This window comes from Trachypithecus francoisi, unplaced genomic scaffold (genome assembly GCF_009764315.1).
Source record: "Trachypithecus francoisi isolate TF-2019V2 unplaced genomic scaffold, Tfra_2.0 Lachesis_group5, whole genome shotgun sequence".
Classification (NCBI taxonomy): Eukaryota; Metazoa; Chordata; class Mammalia; order Primates; family Cercopithecidae; genus Trachypithecus; species Trachypithecus francoisi.
Genome location: NW_022681470.1, coordinates 128,705,975 through 128,722,919, shown reverse-complemented (window position 1 = coordinate 128,722,919; position 16,945 = coordinate 128,705,975). Strand labels below are relative to the sequence as shown.

Sequence of the window (16,945 nt, the reverse complement as noted above, 5' to 3'; positions counted from 1 at the left end):
ATCGTGGTTCATTTCCAAATCTAAGTATTGCTTTAAGAATTTTATTTAAAATTCCAGTTTATCTTCCTTCGGCAGAACAAAATTTATTGGAAATAATAAAACTATTTAGGAATGACAATGGGTTGAACTTCGCGGCTCACGCCTGTGATCCCAGCACTTTGGGAGGCTGAGGCGGGTGGGTCATTTGAACCCAGGAATTTGAGACCAACCTGGGCAACATGGCAAAAAGAATGACAATGACCCAAGAAACATTATCTAATTTGGCATTACTATCTGTAGCACATAAATTATGTGACATCTTAATGATAACAACAAAGAAACTTTGCTGAAATGAAGACACAAAAAGGAATTTTTATGGAATACATATAATTATGAATTGTGTATGTCTTTATTTTATTAGTCATCCAAACATCAACAGCCTATTAGCAGAACACCCAGTCATAATTATAATTGTCATTGATATTTTGCTGACTTTCAGTCCCACGAAAAACCATAGATTTACACTTTTCTTTTTTTTTTTTTTGAGACGGAGTCTGGCTCTGTCGCCCAGGCTGGAGTGCAGTGGGACGATCTCTGCTCACCGCAAGCTCCGCCTCCCAGGTTCAGGCCATTCTCCTGCCTCAGCCTCCCGAGTAGCTGGGACTACAGGCGCCCGCCACAACACCCAGCTAATTTTTTGTATTTTTAGTAGAGACGGAATTGCATTGTGTTAGCCAGGATGGTCTCCATCTCCTGACTTTGTGATCCGCCTGCCTCGGCCTCCCAAAGTGCTGGGATTACAGGCGTGAACCACGGCACCCGGCCTGATATTATACATTTTTTTAAAAAAGAAACAAAGTTTACGCTTTCTTGGCTAATTAATTTTTCCTAGGTAAAAGTACAGGTTTAAAAATGTTTCAGCAGGGTGAGGGGGCTCACACCTGTAACCCCAGCACTTTGAGAGGTCAAGGCTGGAGGATCACTTGAGCCCAGAGTTTGAGACCAGCCTGGGCAACATGGCAACATTCTGTTGCTACAAATATTTAAAAATTAGCTGGGCATGGTCATGTGTGTCTGTGGTCCTAGCTACTCCAGAGGCTGAGGTGGGGGGAATCATTTGAGTCTAGCCAGGAGTTCAAGGCTGCAGTGAGCTTTCATTGAGCCACTATACTACAACCTGGGAGACAGTGAGGCCCTGTCTCAAAACAAACAAAAATGTTTTAGCTGGGCACAGTGACTCATGCCTTAATCCCAGTGCTTTGGGAGGCTGAGGTCAGAGAATTGTTTGAAGCCAGGAGTTTCAGACTAGCGTGGACAATGTAGTAAGACTCTGTCTCTTAAAACGAAAAATCGGTGAGGTTTGGTGGCATGGGCCTGTAGTCTTAGCTACTCAGAAGGCTGAGGTGGTAAGATTCCTTGAGTCCAGGAGTTCAAGATTGCAGTGAGCCAGGATCGTGCCACTGCACTCCAGCCTGGGCAACAGAGCAAGACCCTGTGTCAGGAAACGTTTCAAATTTTTTCCACTGGATTAATATCTATAAAGAAGATTCAACTGTAAAGTAGTTGGCCCTATACACTCTCATGTAAAGCAAAAACCAATTACAAAAAAAGTTTTGTAAATAACATGATATTTTAAAAATATCATGATTGACAAGTAAATATCAGATACATTTATTGTGTACAACATGTGAAATATATATAAGTGTGGTATGGCTAAATAGAGCTAATTAATATATGCATTACCTCACATATATTTTTTTTTTGATGAGAACATTTAAAATCTATTAAGTGTTAAGATTTTAACACTTAAAATCTTTCTTAGCAATTTTCAAGAATATAATACATTGTTATTAACTATGGTCATCATATTGTACAATGGATCTCTTGAACTTATTCCCCCAGCTGAAATTTTGTATTAAGATGTTCTTTGATCGTAATCATGAAAGTTGCTTGTTTCAATACATAACCAGCTAATCAGAGCAATAAGCAGGCACCTCAAAATCATGCTATATAGTTAATATCTTAGAAACCTTTTCACATATTTGTGTTTAATCATCAAATAAATCATCAGTGCCAGAACTAAAAATTGCTGATTTTTTTTTTTAACTTATAAACAACAGAACTTTATTTCTCACAGTTCCAGGAGGCCGGAAGTCTGAGATCAGGGCGCCTGCATGGTTCAGTTCTGGTGAGGGCCTCTTCCAGGCTGCAGACTGCTGACTCCTTCTTGTGTCCTCACATGGTGGAGAGCAGAAAGAGCTGCTGATTTATTTTCTATTTGTAATGTATGGTTGACATATTTGATGAAGATATGTTTTGTCTTTTTGAACTCATGAAGATATGAGTTCACTCTTTTTTTTTGAGATGGAGTGTCGCTCTGCCACCCAGGCTGGAGTGCAGTGTCGCGATCTCAGCTTATTGCAACCTCCGCGCCCCACGGAGATTCTCTTACCTCAGCCTCCCGAGTAGCTGGGACTACAGGCGCCCACCACCACGCTCAGCTAATTTTTGTATTTTCAGTAGAGATGGGGTTTCACCATATTGGCCAGGCTGGTCTCGAACTTGTGACCTTGTGATCTGCCCGCCTGGGCCTCCCAAAGTGCTGGGATTACAGGCGGGAGCCACTGTGCCTGGCCAAATCTGAGTTCACTTTCATTTCAAATAATAAAAGCTATATTCTAGGAGGAATAATAAATAAGAAATAGCTCCCATTCTAGCAGCAGGGGTTTTGTTTTTTGATTTTACAAGACAGGGTCTTGCTGTATCACCCAGGCTGGAATGCAGTGGCGAGATCATGACTCACTGTAATCTCTGCCTCCTGGGTTCATGTGATCCTCCCACTTCAGCCTCCCAAGTAGCTGGGACCACAGGCACGTACCACCATGCCCAGCTAAAATTTTTGTATTTTTTGTAGAGATGAGGAGTCATCATGTTGCCCATGCTGGTCTCAAACTCCTGACCTCAAGCGATCCACCTACTTAGGCATCCCAAAGTCCTGGGATTACAGGGGTGAGCCATGTTGCCCAGCCAATGTTTTATTTTTTATTTTGAAATAATTTCAAAACCACTGTTTGGGTTAAGAACGGTACAAATAATTTCCATATACCCTTCTCCCAAGTTCCCCACTGTCACCATTTTAACACATTTTTGCCTTAATCTCTCTCTCTTTACATGCACATATATGTATATGTATATACACACATGTAATTTTTTTGTAAGCCATTTACTGAGACTAAGTTGCAGAAATAATGCCCACTACTCCAAAATAGTTCAGGGTGTATTACCTTAAAAAAAAAAAAAAGAACTCTCATTCATAACCAGTCTACCTATGAAAATCAGAATTTAGCCAGGCTTGGTGCCTCACGCCTGTAATCCCAGCACTGTGGGAGGCCAAGGGGGGGTGGATCATCTGAGGTCAGGAGTTCGAGACCAGCCTGATCAACATAGAGAAACCCTGTGTCTACTAAAAATACAAAATTAGCCAGGCGTAGTGGCACATGCCTGTAATCCTAACTGCTTGGGAGGCTGAGGCAGGAGAACTGCTTGAACCCAGGAGGCAGAGGTTGTGGTGAGCCGAGATTGTGCCATTGCACTCCAGCTTGGGCAACAAGAGCAAAACTCCATCTCAAAAAAAAAAAATAAGAAGAAGAATTTAACATTGATTAATTACTATCACCTAATCCAGACTTCAGTAAAATTTCACTGATTGTTCTGACAATGTCCTTTGAACAAAAGAAATACAAAGCCTTCTTATTTCCCTTTTTCCTGTCTTGTCCAGGATGCAATATGGAAACACACATTGCAGACAGTTATCATGTCACTTTGGCCTCTTTCAGTCTGGAATATTGTTTAGGCTTTCCTTATCTCTCATGATCTTGTCATTTTTGAAGAGTACAGGCCAGTTACTTTGTAGAATTATCTAAATCTGGGTTTACGTGTAGTTTCATCATGATTAGAATTGGTTGGTACATATTAGATAACTATTTTAGATTAGATATGTAAATTTGGTAGGAAATGCTTTTGTGTTCTTCTCAGTGCATCAGGAGGCATATCATGTTAATTTATTTTTTCTTTCCTTTTTTCTTTCCCTAGAGATAGGGGTCTTCTTATATGCCCAGGCTGGTCTCGAACTCCTGGGCTGAAGCGATCCTCCTGGCTCAGCCTCCCAAAATGTTGGGATTACAGGTGTGAACCTATAATGTTAATTCATCCCACTGTTGGTGATTTTTAACTTTTACCACTTGAATAAGGTGCTGTTGTCTGAGGATGCTGGACAAGTACCCCCGGCTCCTGGTGTCACCAACTGCACTGGCTGAGCAAGCCAAGCTAGCCACAGACCCCTGACTGTGACCAAGGGGAACAGGTATACATATTTTTAATTTTCTTTTTATGGATTTATAAGGTAAAAAGGAGAGGGATAAGGATGATAAAGTATATTTAATTTAACATGTTATTTGTTTCATAACTTCTTTTTTAGGATTTTATTTTTTATAGAGACAGGGTCTCACTATGTTTCCCAGGCCAGTCTCCAACTCCTGGGTTTAAGTGATCCTCCCGCCTTGGCCTCCCAAAGTGCTGGGATTACAGGCCTGACCCACTACGTCAAGCCTGCTTCATGACTTCTTTTTTTTTTTTTTTTTTTTTTGAGATGGAGTCTCACTCTGTCGCCAGGCTGGAGTGCAGTGGCACGATCTCGGCTCACTGCAACCTCTGCCTCCTGGGTTCAAGTGATTCTCCTGTCTCAGCCTCCTGAGTAGCTGGTACTACAGGTGCGTGTCACCATGCCCGGCTAGTTTTTGTATTTTTAGCAGAGATGGGGTTTTACCATGTTGTCCAGGATGATCTCGATTGCTTGACCTCGTGATCCATCTGCCTCAGCCTCACAAATGCTGGGATTACAGGCGTAAGCCACCGCACCTGGCCTGAGCTACCGTGCCTGGCCCATGACTTCTAAATATTCAGATGAATGGTATGTGGGTCTTCCCATGAACCCTTGCCCTAAAACATGCAAAAGTTAGGAGCGGGCCTGTATCCAGGCAGACTTTCCTTCCTGATGCTTTTGCCTCCAATGTAAGCAAGGCCTGACCAAGACATGGAGCACTTTTGGTAGGCTAATAACTTGATAATCCACCAAAATGAAGGTTTTTAAATATTTTCTATAAATACGAATTGAATACGTCTTTCTTCACACTTTCAAAGGTGGCCCTGCAAAAATAGAATCAATTCCTGTGAGAAGTGTTTTAAGTTTTCTCCTCTAGAGCTCTGTTGACATCGGCCATAGTGGACTCTGTTTATTTTTCCTATTATATAACAATTACAAGTTGGAATCAGAGGTAATTGGCACCCTAATTCTGATTTATTCTAGTGTCAGTGTTTTGGAGTCACTTAACCCTGTCATCCTGGTTGGCCGTCCCTTCTTCCAGCTCTGATGGTAAGCAGCTGATACCCTGCTAGGTGCTGGAGAGTCAGAGGTGGACATCAGGGCCCACCCTCGGAAAGTTGACAGTCTGTGGTGGGCTGAAGCCAGTAGAAAGCTGCTGTAGGAAGGCAGAGGAGTGGCCCCTATCCCAGGCTTGGGGATCTCAGGGAAAGCTTCCTGGGGGTGAGATGGGAGGGTGGGCCAGGATGAGTTTACTCTTGGACCAGGATGAGTAGCCCAGAGAAGGCAAGAGGGCTCCCAAGCAAACTTGCCCTATTTAATTTTTTTTTTTCCTGCTTAGAAAAGCAAAATATGTTTGTTATGAACAAAACAAAACAAAACAAAAACGCTGTAGCAAAGAAAGCGAAAGGCTCCACTAATCCTCCCTGCTCCTCCTCATCGCACGGATCCTATGAGATACCCCGAGCGTTGGAACCTTGAGAGCTTGTGCAGGCATTCACCCTCCTGCCAGCAGGGGGCGGAACGTAAAACGCTTTGTGGCCGACGCCTTCTCTCTTCCACACGTCACTGGCGTGACTGTCCGCGCTACATACTGCGCCTGCGCGAGGGCTGTGGCCCTTTCCCCCCCCACCCCCTAGCGCCGCTGGGCCTGCAGGTCTCTGTCGAGCCGCGGACGCGGGTCTCTGTTCCGCAGGATGGTGAGTGGATGCCTCAGTCTCGGGGTTCTAGATACCCGGAGGTTCCCTTTTCTTGCCCGTACGCCAGCCTAGGGCTCGTGTCGCGCGTCGCAGGGGCCGGATGGCGTTAGATTGCTGGCTCTGACTAGGTCGAGGTGCAGCTCCCAGCGTGGCCTTAAATGGCTGCCGCCCGGTGCGCGAACTTGGGGGGAGGGGTTGGCGAAGAAGGGTAGCGAGAACTTGGACTGCGGATTGGGGAGAAGGGTGAGTTTAGACAGCCTGAGTGGGGATACTGCCGTCTAGTGTGAGGGGGCGCTGGTAAGCGGCCGGGCGTGAGAGGTCGCAAGCAGTCGGCCTCAGCCTAGCTGGAGAACGCCGGAATGGAGGGGGGCTGCAGGTCCTCGGCCCCGCTCGAGCTCCGAGTACCGAGTACTTCGTGGCTTTTCCGGGAGAATGTCGGAGCCGGCGAGTCTTTTAGGAAGCTTGTGCTGGTGGGCCAAGCAAGTGGCTTTAAAGCCAAAATTGTCAGTGGAGCTTGGAGGCGATGGTGTCCCTGGGCCCCGGAAACTCCTTTAACGTGGAATACGTGCCTCTTGCCTCTTCCTCTAGAGTTCGTCGCCGGACGAGTTATTAATTATTGGGGTAGGGCCCCAAGAGTGGGATGAAATGTTCCTTTAGCTGATGGGGAACAGCGCTGTTTTAGTGGGGAATTATTGCTGAATGTGCTCTTACCCAGTTAAGCTTTGTGGCAGGTAATTTAGGCTTTTGAAAAACATACGTGGGAAGCGAGAGAGGTATGTAGTAGTTATTTGAGGCTAGATTTTGGAAGTGGGACATAGCGTGTTTCGAACAGACTGACGTTTGGCGCCACTGACTGCTGTCTAGAGCAGTGCTTCGCAAAAGTTTGGCACAGTTGCTGGTGCTGGTCCTCGAAGAAACAAGTACGGAAATTGAGAGCGTTTAAAACCTTTTGAAAGCAATGTAACAATTTTATGCCTTTAAATGTAATAAATTGGGATCTGCATTTTGTATGTTTCTTTTATTCCATATTTCTCTAATGATTCGTTTTTATTGTGTTTTATAAAACTATCAGTCTGTGACATGGAAAGTAGAGGAAAAACATTCTTGACCCCAGTTGCTTGTGAAACATGGGATTCTGCAAGTGACAGTTTGTTTTTGCTCTTGAAGTTCAAGTGTTACTTTGTTGCATGGTTAATTCATGTCAAAAGTATCATAGGCTAAGACATTATCAAAGTTTTAATAACATTCTTTTTTCTTTAAGGGGTTTGTTAAAGTTGTTAAGAATAAGGCCTACTTTAAGAGATACCAAGTGAAATTTAGAAGACGACGAGGTACTGTCACCTTTTTGTGTTTACAATATTAATCTGCTTTGCAGATGCAGTGGAGTATCTTTTCTAAAATTACTTTTTTCTTTCTCAGAGGGTAAAACTGATTACTATGCTCGGAAACGCTTGGTGATACAGGATAAAAATAAATACAACACACCCAAATACAGGATGATAGTTCGTGTAACAAACAGAGATATCATTTGTCAGGTAAGTTATATTCTAGACATTCCCCCCCCCCTTTTTTTTTTTTTTTTAACTGCTAGAGAAATTGTGCTTGGGAAGCAAAGCACATGGTGTGTGTGTTAGAAGGGCTGTCTAGCACCTCCAAAAGCATTTAGTGAATAATTTCTTTTCCTTTTAGTAAGTCTATAATTGGAGCCTGGGAAATTGGTACTTTAAAAAATGCTCTTGGTTGGGCGCGGTGGCTCATGCCTGTAATCCCAGCACTTTGGGAAGATTGCTTGAGCCCAGGAGTTTGAGACCAGCCTGGGCAATATAGTGAGAGTTTGTCTTCACAAAAAATGTAAGAAAATTAGCTGGGCATGGTGGGGCGCGCCTGTAGTCCCAGCTACTCAGTGGAAGGGTTGTTTGAGCCCCAAGGTTGAGGCTGCAGTGAAGTGAGATCACACCACTGCCCTCCAACCTAGGCTACAAAGCAAGAGACTGTGGTTATTTTATGTGTGTGGGATGGGAAGATCAGAAGCAAGTAAGAAGTTCTTGCCCATCCCAATTCCAGTAGAAGGATAGGGTTTGTCCTTATTTTTCCTATATGGCCTTGTATGCCACTTAACCACTGAAGAGGTAGTTGCGAGTTAAACAGGGCTTTAAGCTTGTTCTGCTTATTCTTTGAAATAGGTTTTAATAAAATATACAAAGGTGGCTCCCACATGAAAGACCTTTAGGAAGTATCAGTTTGCTCTTGTACCAAGAGCACTCTCACTGGACTCTGAAAGCTAGAATCCTGGGCTTTTACAACTAGGAGAAATTCTGAGAGTTAAGATTTATTGATATTTTGTAGCAGGTAGGCACACTTGTGTTCTGGTCAAATAATTTGTTGATTGTGAAGGCATTGTCTTCCTGCGTACCCAAGTTCAGATAACTAAACATTAGGTTCCTGAGACTTTGCTGAATTTAGTTATGTTTAGTTCAAAAGATGATTGAAATATTTGGATATTCCTCTTTGACTTTTTAAGTACCTCTAATTTACTGGTAACCCAGCTAAGAGTCTTAAGCATTTTAAGTGATGCACATCTATGTCCATCAATGTTTTTTTTTTTATTCCTTTGAAAAGAAATCATTAAGATGTAATGAGACAGTGAAAGCAACAGATTACTAACCTCGTTTTTCTCTTACTATAGATTGCTTATGCCCGTATAGAGGGGGATATGATAGTCTGCGCAGCATATGCACACGAACTGCCAAAATATGGTGTGAAGGTTGGCCTGACAAATTATGCTGCAGCATATTGTACTGGCCTGCTGCTGGCCCGCAGGGTATGTACAAGATGACTTTAATTGATGTAGTTTGCAGCTCATTGCTTGGAGTGTTTTCTGTAAGATGTTTGTAAATGGATAAGATAGCTTCAGTTGTGCTTCAGGAGAGTGCCTGCTTCCAGTTTTCTGCCCTGTTTATGGATCTATCTAGGTCAGCTCTTTCCAATAAACTTTTCTGCAATGACACAAATCTGTAATTTGCTGTCCAGTGGTTTTGCCACTAGCAACCTATGGCATATGTAAACTTTTTTTTTTTTTTTTTTTTTTTTTTTTTTTTTTTTTGAGACGGAGTCTCGCTCTGCCGCCCAGGCTGGAGTGCAGTGGCCGGATCTCGGCTCACTGCAAGCTCCGCCTCCCGGGTTCACGCCATTCTCCTGCCTCAGCCTCCCGAGTAGCTGGGACTACAGGCGCCCGCCACGTCGCCCGGCTAGTTTTTTGTATTTTTAGTAGAGACGGGGTTTCACCATGTTAGCCAGGATGGTCTCGATCTCCTGACCTCGTGATCCGCCCGTCTCGGCCTCCCAAAGTGCTGGGATTACAGGCTTGAGCCACCGCGCCCGGCGCATATGTAAACTTTTATTTGAAAATCTACTTGGCTGGGCGCGGTGGCTCAAGCCTGTAATCCCAGCACTTTGGGAGGCCGAGATGGGCGGATCACGAGGTCAGGAGATGGAGGCCATCCTGGCTAACACTGTGAAACCCCATCTCTACTAAAAAAATACAAAAAACTAGCCCTAGCCCGGCATGGTGGTGGGCGCCTGTAGTCCCAGCTACTCAGGAGGCTGAGGCAGGAGAATAGCGGGAACCCGGGAGGCGGAGCTTGCAGTGAGCTGAGATCTGGCCACTGCAGCCTGGGCAACAGAGCGAGACTCCGTCTCAAAAAAAAAAAAAAGAAAATCTACTTGTAGCTAGTGACTACTTAATTGGACAATGAAGACCCTTGCTACTTAGGTATACATTCTGGATGTTGGCAAACATTAAAAATGCAGACTCGTGGGAACGCCACTCTAGACCCTCTGGAATCTGTATGTTGATAGTATGTACCAAGTGATTTATATGCACATTAAAACTGGAGAATCTTGGCTGGGCATGGTGGCTCAAGCCTATAATCCCAGCACTTTGGGAGGCCGAGAACGGTGGGTCACTTGAGGTTAGGAGTTTGACTAGCCTGGCCAGCATGGTGAAGCCCTGTCTCTACTAAAAAAAAAAAAAATAGAAAAAAAAAAAATAGCTGGGCATGATGGTGTGTGTGCTGGTAGTCCCAACTACTTGGGAGGCTGAGGCAGGAGAATCACTTGAACCCAGAAGGCAAAGGTTGCAGTGAGCTGAGATCACGCCATTGCACTCCAGCCTGGGCAACAAGAGCGAAACTCCGTCTCAGAAAAAAAAAAAAAAGAGAATCTTAGTGTTTTGGAGAGTGGTCATTGATGGGAAGATTCATTTTTGTTCTAAACATTTTTCCATCTGCTTGACAGTATTTGCTGTATATGCTCTTTTGCTAGCAGATGAAGATGGGATTTTGTCTTATTTTTATTATCTCAGTTTTTGACCTGGTTTTGCAATGGAATTGTTAAGCATGTGCATCAAGGTTGATGACACAACTCACATCATTGGTTATAAACAACGTTTGAATGATTTGGTTTAAAGGCACTACTTGTGGAACTGTACCTAGGTGACTGTGTACCATCAGAGGAATGGCTCAGGGTAACATAATGTAGTTGGAGAATAGAGCCACGAAAGATGCTCCTTTTGTCCAGGATTCTACCCTTAAAATTTTACTCCAGATTAAGTTAAACTACATGTTATGGCATCAAAATATTTAGTTGATGAATTATTCTAAACAAATATACTGGATGTGGAGATAACCTCCCTGAGTAAGTGTAAGAATCAAATTTATACATTTTCATTGATTGCTGCATAAGTCAAGTGTGGACATGTAGCAAAGATGCAGAGGTCATAAAACAAAATTGTTTCAGGTGAAATTGAATGTTTTGAGTTTTTTTTTTTTATAGCATTTAAAAATTCATGACCAAGGGGATCTGGTGAAAGGGGTGGGTGTGGAAGGAAATTTTCTTTTCCAGATGTCAGTGGTCCTTATGGTTATGACATAAGCTATTTTAATTTTAGAACAGCTTGAATAATTCAAACCAGCATTTACATTGGTTTCTTTAATAGCTTCTCAATAGGTTTGGCATGGACAAGATCTATGAAGGCCAAGTGGAGGTGACTGGCGATGAATACAATGTGGAAAGCATTGATGGTCAGCCAGGTGCCTTTACCTGCTATTTGGATGCAGGCCTTGCCAGAACGACCACTGGCAATAAAGTTTTTGGCGCCCTGAAGGGAGCTGTGGATGGAGGCTTGTCTATCCCTCACAGGTAAGAATACTATTTAAGATCTTGGTGCCTGGATTCTGGTACTTCCCTGTTTTTAACTAGTTGGGTTGTGGAGATAACTGAATTAAAATAGCTATCATTGAATGCCTCCTGTATGCCTAGGTACCATGCAGGAGAAACCTGGTAGGGCAGGAAGGAATTATAGCCCATTTTATAAATTAAGAGTCAGAGGCTCAGAGTTATTTGTCCAAGTTTTTCGGGCCAGTTAAAGAGATGGGATTGAAACCACTACCTTTTGCATATGACTTAATTTTTATTAGCAATGAGCAACTCCATCCTCTTTCTCCATGTACTTTCTTTTTTCAATCAGAATAAAAATGATTTGCTGAATTATGCAAAAAGGTGGATCCTAGAATTTTATAAAGAGTTTGAGGAAAAGGCTTATGAGAGATTTCTAAACCTGCAACTAGGAATAAGATTGTAGGCCATTTTGGGAAGTTAAGTAGGTTAATTTGTATTTTTTATTGTTGAGTCTATGCATCTTGATTTATTAACTTCTTAGGAATATTTTAGTATTTGGTGATTTAACCAAGAAATAGTAATTTTTGGTAAGCCTAAAATACAACCTAACTGAAATTTTGCTTTTATGATGTGGAGGTAGGTGGGGGGAGTTAGTTGCAAGTACACCAAGAGCATTCTCACTTGACAACTTCATTAACTGTGATCTTGGACAAATCACTTATTCCCATGTACCCACTGAAAATGAAAGGATTTAGAGTATAAGTTTTGAAACTTTCTTCCTGTGCTAATGTGCTGGATAACTAATTTTGCAGTGGTAGAAAGCCTTGGTAATGGCTTTTAAAGGTGTTTGTAGCATGAATTTCTTTTCTGTCCAGGAATTCAGAGATGAGCTGCTAAATGATGATATCCCACTAACTGAGCAGTCAGTAGTTGGTCCTTTGGTTGCATATGATGCGATAACTGTTTCAAGACGGGACTGATGGCAGCTACTGAAGTAAATTCTTACTAGTAAACTAAGTTAAGTGAGTCTAGACTAAAATATGAATAACTTTATTTTAGTACCAAACGATTCCCTGGTTATGATTCTGAAAGCAAGGAATTTAATGCAGAAGTACACCGGAAGCACATCATGGGTCAGAATGTTGCAGATTACATGCGCTACTTAATGGAAGAAGATGAAGATGCTTACAAGAAACAGTTCTCTCAATACATAAAGAACAGTGTAACTCCAGACATGGTAAAACATTTACCTAAAAATGTCTATATTGGTTAATTTATAGAAATAGGTTTATTACTTGTTTTGGGGGCAGGTAACATTGTTATATAGGTATGTTTCAGGGTAGTACTGAGCTAGACGTGTCAACATTCTTTTAGTAATCTTTTAGATGCTGAAGTGTGGGAGACTTCAAGTATCTGAAGATTTGGCTACCTTTTATGCTTTGGTTGTTACATATTTGTAGATATCATTCCTGTAATCATTCTTGTAATCTGCTTTGTTTGATAGGACGTGTTAGATAATAAACTTCACTTATTTGGTACCATCTGGGAGGGAAGCTCTTTGTAGCATATGTGTGCTATATTCTGGGCTTTCCAATTATCTCAGACATGTACACAGGAAAAGAGATTTGATCACCGGGTCTGCATGATGTTGTAGAAATGAGGGGAGTCATGTATGCAAGAACGACTCCCAAAGTGCTGGGCTTACAGATGAGAGCCATTGTGCCTGACCCAAGTTCTTTTTTGTTAGTGTGTAGTAGCTTCTATTTTGGATAAAAGCAGAGTTGTAGTTGGGAAATGATCACTTTCTGTTATTTCTGTGCTTTGGACACAGTGTAAAGGCTGAATAATCACATAGCTTGAGTTCTGAGTTAGGAAAAGAAGAGTAGTTTTTTATCAGTAATGTAGGTGCACGTTAATTTTTACTGCGTTAGATTTCTTTGTTACTTAACGACTTCATCCTGGTAAAGAGGTCATTTACTTTTAGATTATGATTCTGTTAGTCCTGCAAAATTTACTTCCTAACCTATATCTTGATGTAGTCACGTCATACTTGCTCAGAACTTTCAGACTCACAGTTTGTGCTTTCAGATGTTTACTTCCTAATGCTTTCCTGTATACATGCCTGCCTTCAGCTAGACTACTTTTTGGCTAATGTATTTTTCTAGCTGGCTCATTAATTTTATCTACAGTGGCCTCTATCCTTCAGTGTGCCTGCTGAAATCCTATGCAGACATCTGATGTGTCTCCAACAGGAAGTGGTCTTTACCTGATTCATGGCATTATCTACATGTCTACTTGTCTGACGTCTTGGAAGGAACTGGGTTGCTTAGATTTGTTGAATGACTATATATGAAGTCATCAAATGGATTTGTTATTTGTTAGTGAACAGCTATAGTAGAGTGCTAGAAGAGGTAGAGAAATTAACTTTCAAAATGGGTATAGGTAGTTGAGGTTTCAAATGCAGTGAGCATTTTTGCATTATTTTCCTTTACTAATAACCTTTTGCAAATACATGTAGTAATCACATCTCCACATTGAATGAATAATTTTAGAGACCTGGATTACTGTGACATAGTCTGTAGTGGGCTATAATTATTAGGTATTCAGAGAGTTGCAGCTTTTTTTTTTTTTCCAGTGAGTGTTAGAACAAAATTGCCCTGGCAGGGCATGGTAGCTCACTCCTGTAATCCCTGGACTTGGGAGGCCGAGGCAGGCAGATCACCTGAGGTCAGGAGTTCGAGACCAGCCTTGTCAATATGGTGAAGCCCTGTCTCTGCTAAAAATACAAAAAGTAGCTGGGCATGGTGGCTCACTCCTGTAATCCCAGTGACACAGGAGGCTGAGGCAGAAGAATTGCTGGAATCCTGGAGGTGGAGGTTGCACTGAGCTGGGATTGCGCTACTGCACTCCAGACTGAGCAACAGCAAGACTTTGTGTCAAAAAACAAACCAAAAAATTGCCCAATAACATACCTGATCGGTTGGCTTTTCAGGAAAATTTCTGACGTCTTTCTGGTCCTGGAGGCCTTATATTACCACCAGATACTAGGGATTGGTAGTAGTGAAAGACAGAAGATGTCCTTGGTACTTAATGCTGGGAATTACTTTAAAAGGCCTGTGAAATAAAGATGGAAAACAAAAGCCTAAGGATTGTGGGATGACAGATGAATTTGCTTGTTGGCCTGTATCCAGTCCTTGGTCTCAGTTAAGCTATGTCAGTGTTGTGACTCTTGGTCACATACATTCATCATCTTAACTGATACTTTCGGCACTTGTTCTTGAATGAAAGAATCTAGGCCAGACAGCATTTTTAAATGAGAAGCGCAGTATTTCTGCCGACAAAAATTTGATTTAGAGTGACTCAAGAAGTGTGGCTGAATTTCTCAGAAGTACATGCAAATTTTTCTTTTTCTTATTTTATTTATTTTTTTTGAGGCAGGATCTTGTTCTGTTCTGTTGCCCAGGTTGGGGTGCAGTGGCACAATTATAGCTCATTGCAACTTCAAACTTCTGGGCTCAAGCAATCCTCCCACCTCAGGCTCCCGAGGTAGCTGGGGTTACAGGTGTGCATCACCATGCCCTGCTAATTTTTCTTTTTTTTTTTTTAGTTTTTGGTAGAGATGAGGTCTGATTCTGTCACCTAGGCTGGGGTCCAGTGAGCTGTGTTTGTGCCACTGCAGCCTTGACTTCCTGGACTCAAGTGTAGTTCCGCAGCTGGGACTACAGGTGCATGCCACCATTAATAATTGCCACTTGGCTAATTAGTTTTTTTTCTGGAGACAGGTCTCACTATGTTGCCTTAGCTGGTCTCAAACTCCTGGGCTCAAGTGATCCTCCCACTTCAGACTCCCAAAGTGCTTGAGATTACAGGCATGAACCACTACACCCGACCTGATTTTTTTTTCTTAAGATGGAGTTGTATGAATAGCGATAATTCACATTGCATGAGGCAAAAATTGGGAATTTGTTAGGAGTTAAAGTGTTTACCAACATTGATTTAGTTTAGTTCCTTTTGAGAATCTGACTTAGAAGGACAAAATAAGTTATGGTTGCATTAATATAGTAGGGCATATGAAATGAAACCAAGTACTGTTTGCTTTCCTTTGTTTCAGATGGAGGAGATGTATAAGAAAGCTCATGCTGCTATACGAGAGAATCCAGTCTATGAAAAGAAGCCCAAGAAAGAAGTTAAAAAGAAGAGGTACGTCTTTTTTTTTTTTTTTTTTTTTTTGTCTTTTCAAGAAAACGGGTTAGGAGTGGTTCCCACGTGGGGCAGACTTGGTGTAATTGTGCAAACTCGATCACTAGCTCTGCATGATGTGGCAGAAGCGAAGGGAACCAGGTTTGCAAAAGTAACTGTGGTGATAGAAATGTGTTAGCCTCAGACACTACTGAGGTGGCTTTCTATCCTAGTACAGTCTAAGTACTGGTTACTGCATTTTTTATTGGCTGACAAAAAAGTTGCTTTTTGTTGCTCTTTCATGTTTTGATCTTTAAATGGAATAGAAAGTAATACTTCATGAACATGTAAGCATAAAGTGATGTAATGGCCTACAAATACAATGTGTAGTAATCAGTGTATTTAACATTCACCTCAAATACTTAACACTTTGTGGCGAGAACATTTGAAATTTATTCTCTTAATTGTGAAGCGTACAATACTCTGTATTCATCATGCTGTGCAATAGAACTAAAAAAAAAACATATTCCTCCAGTTGGAGGTTTTATACTTGACTATCTGCCCATTCTTTGCACCCACCAACCTCTGTAACCACCATTCTTCTCTCTGCTTCTGTGAGTTACATTGTTTTAGATTCTATATGAATATGAAGTATTTGTCTTTTTGTGCCTGGCTTACTTCAGTGAGCACAATATTCTCCACTTCCATTCATGTTGTAAATGACAATTTCCATCTTTTTTAAAGACTAAGTAATATTCCATTATGTATATGTATACCACATTTCCTTTATCCATTTATCTGTTGTTATTAATATATAGTGCTGCAGTGAACATGGGAGTGCCACTCTCTTGGACAAACTGATTTCAAAGCATTTGGGCAAATACCTAGAAGTGGGATTGCTGGATCTAACATGTCTTCTATTTGACTTTTGACCCTGTGGTAGTAGGACATTATAGAAGTTGGGGTTTGGGAAAGTTAGCTTAAGATCATACATAAGTAAATGTATTTGAACTTTTAGCCTCCTTCTGATTGCAAAGTCTTAAATATTCTCTTAAAATAAATTTTATTAAAATTAAAATTTTAAATTATTCTCTATTCTCTTCAGTTATGGTTTAAAAAATATATATTCTTATCTTTTGTAGGTGGAACCGTCCCAAAATGTCTCTTGCTCAGAAGAAGGATCGGGTAGCTCAAAAGAAGGCAAGCTTCCTCAGAGCTCAGGAGCGGGCTGCTGAGAGCTAAACCAAACAATATGATGATTTTTCAGATATAGGCAATAAACGTACAGACAGAAACTACTTCTGTGTTAAGCTCTTATTCTTACGAACCTTATAGGAAATATCCTGAAATATTTTATAAAAGCAAAGGAGTTGACAGGTTTTTTCCTCCAAGAAAATAAGTGTAACTTTTTAAGAAAAGTTGTTATTTCTTGGGCTTCTGTTTTACCTGACAGGAGTCATTATCCCTTATGTTGTATGATGAACAGCTCTTCCTAAAAATCTGGCAAGCAACAGACCAGCCATCACTGGGA

At 41.6% G+C, this 16,945-nt stretch overlaps 1 protein-coding gene and 2 non-coding genes across 4 annotated transcripts; all 3 read left to right on the top strand.

Annotated features, from left to right (window-relative positions):
* Positions 1-5,912: 5,912 nt before the first annotated feature.
* Positions 5,913-16,712, top strand: RPL5 (ribosomal protein L5). Of its 2 annotated transcripts, none has more exons than XM_033196664.1 (8): positions 5,913-6,057; positions 7,319-7,388; positions 7,477-7,592; positions 8,744-8,878; positions 11,054-11,256; positions 12,295-12,472; positions 15,350-15,435; positions 16,557-16,712. In XM_033196664.1, exons 1-8 carry the CDS (start codon positions 6,055-6,057, stop codon positions 16,654-16,656), a joined length of 891 nt encoding a protein of 296 aa, XP_033052555.1. In that variant the 5' UTR covers positions 5,913-6,054; the 3' UTR covers positions 16,657-16,712. The 2 variants fall into 2 exon arrangements, with proteins under 2 accessions (XP_033052555.1, XP_033052554.1); XM_033196663.1 differs by having other exon boundaries at positions 15,347-15,435.
* Positions 12,128-12,222, top strand: LOC117077021. The gene has a single exon (XR_004434616.1). It is a non-coding gene; the product is annotated as a small nucleolar RNA SNORD21 (small nucleolar RNA).
* On the top strand, positions 15,524-15,654 carry LOC117077032. Its single transcript, XR_004434624.1, has one exon. It is a non-coding gene; the product is annotated as a small nucleolar RNA SNORA66 (small nucleolar RNA).
* Positions 16,713-16,945: the final 233 nt, after the last annotated feature.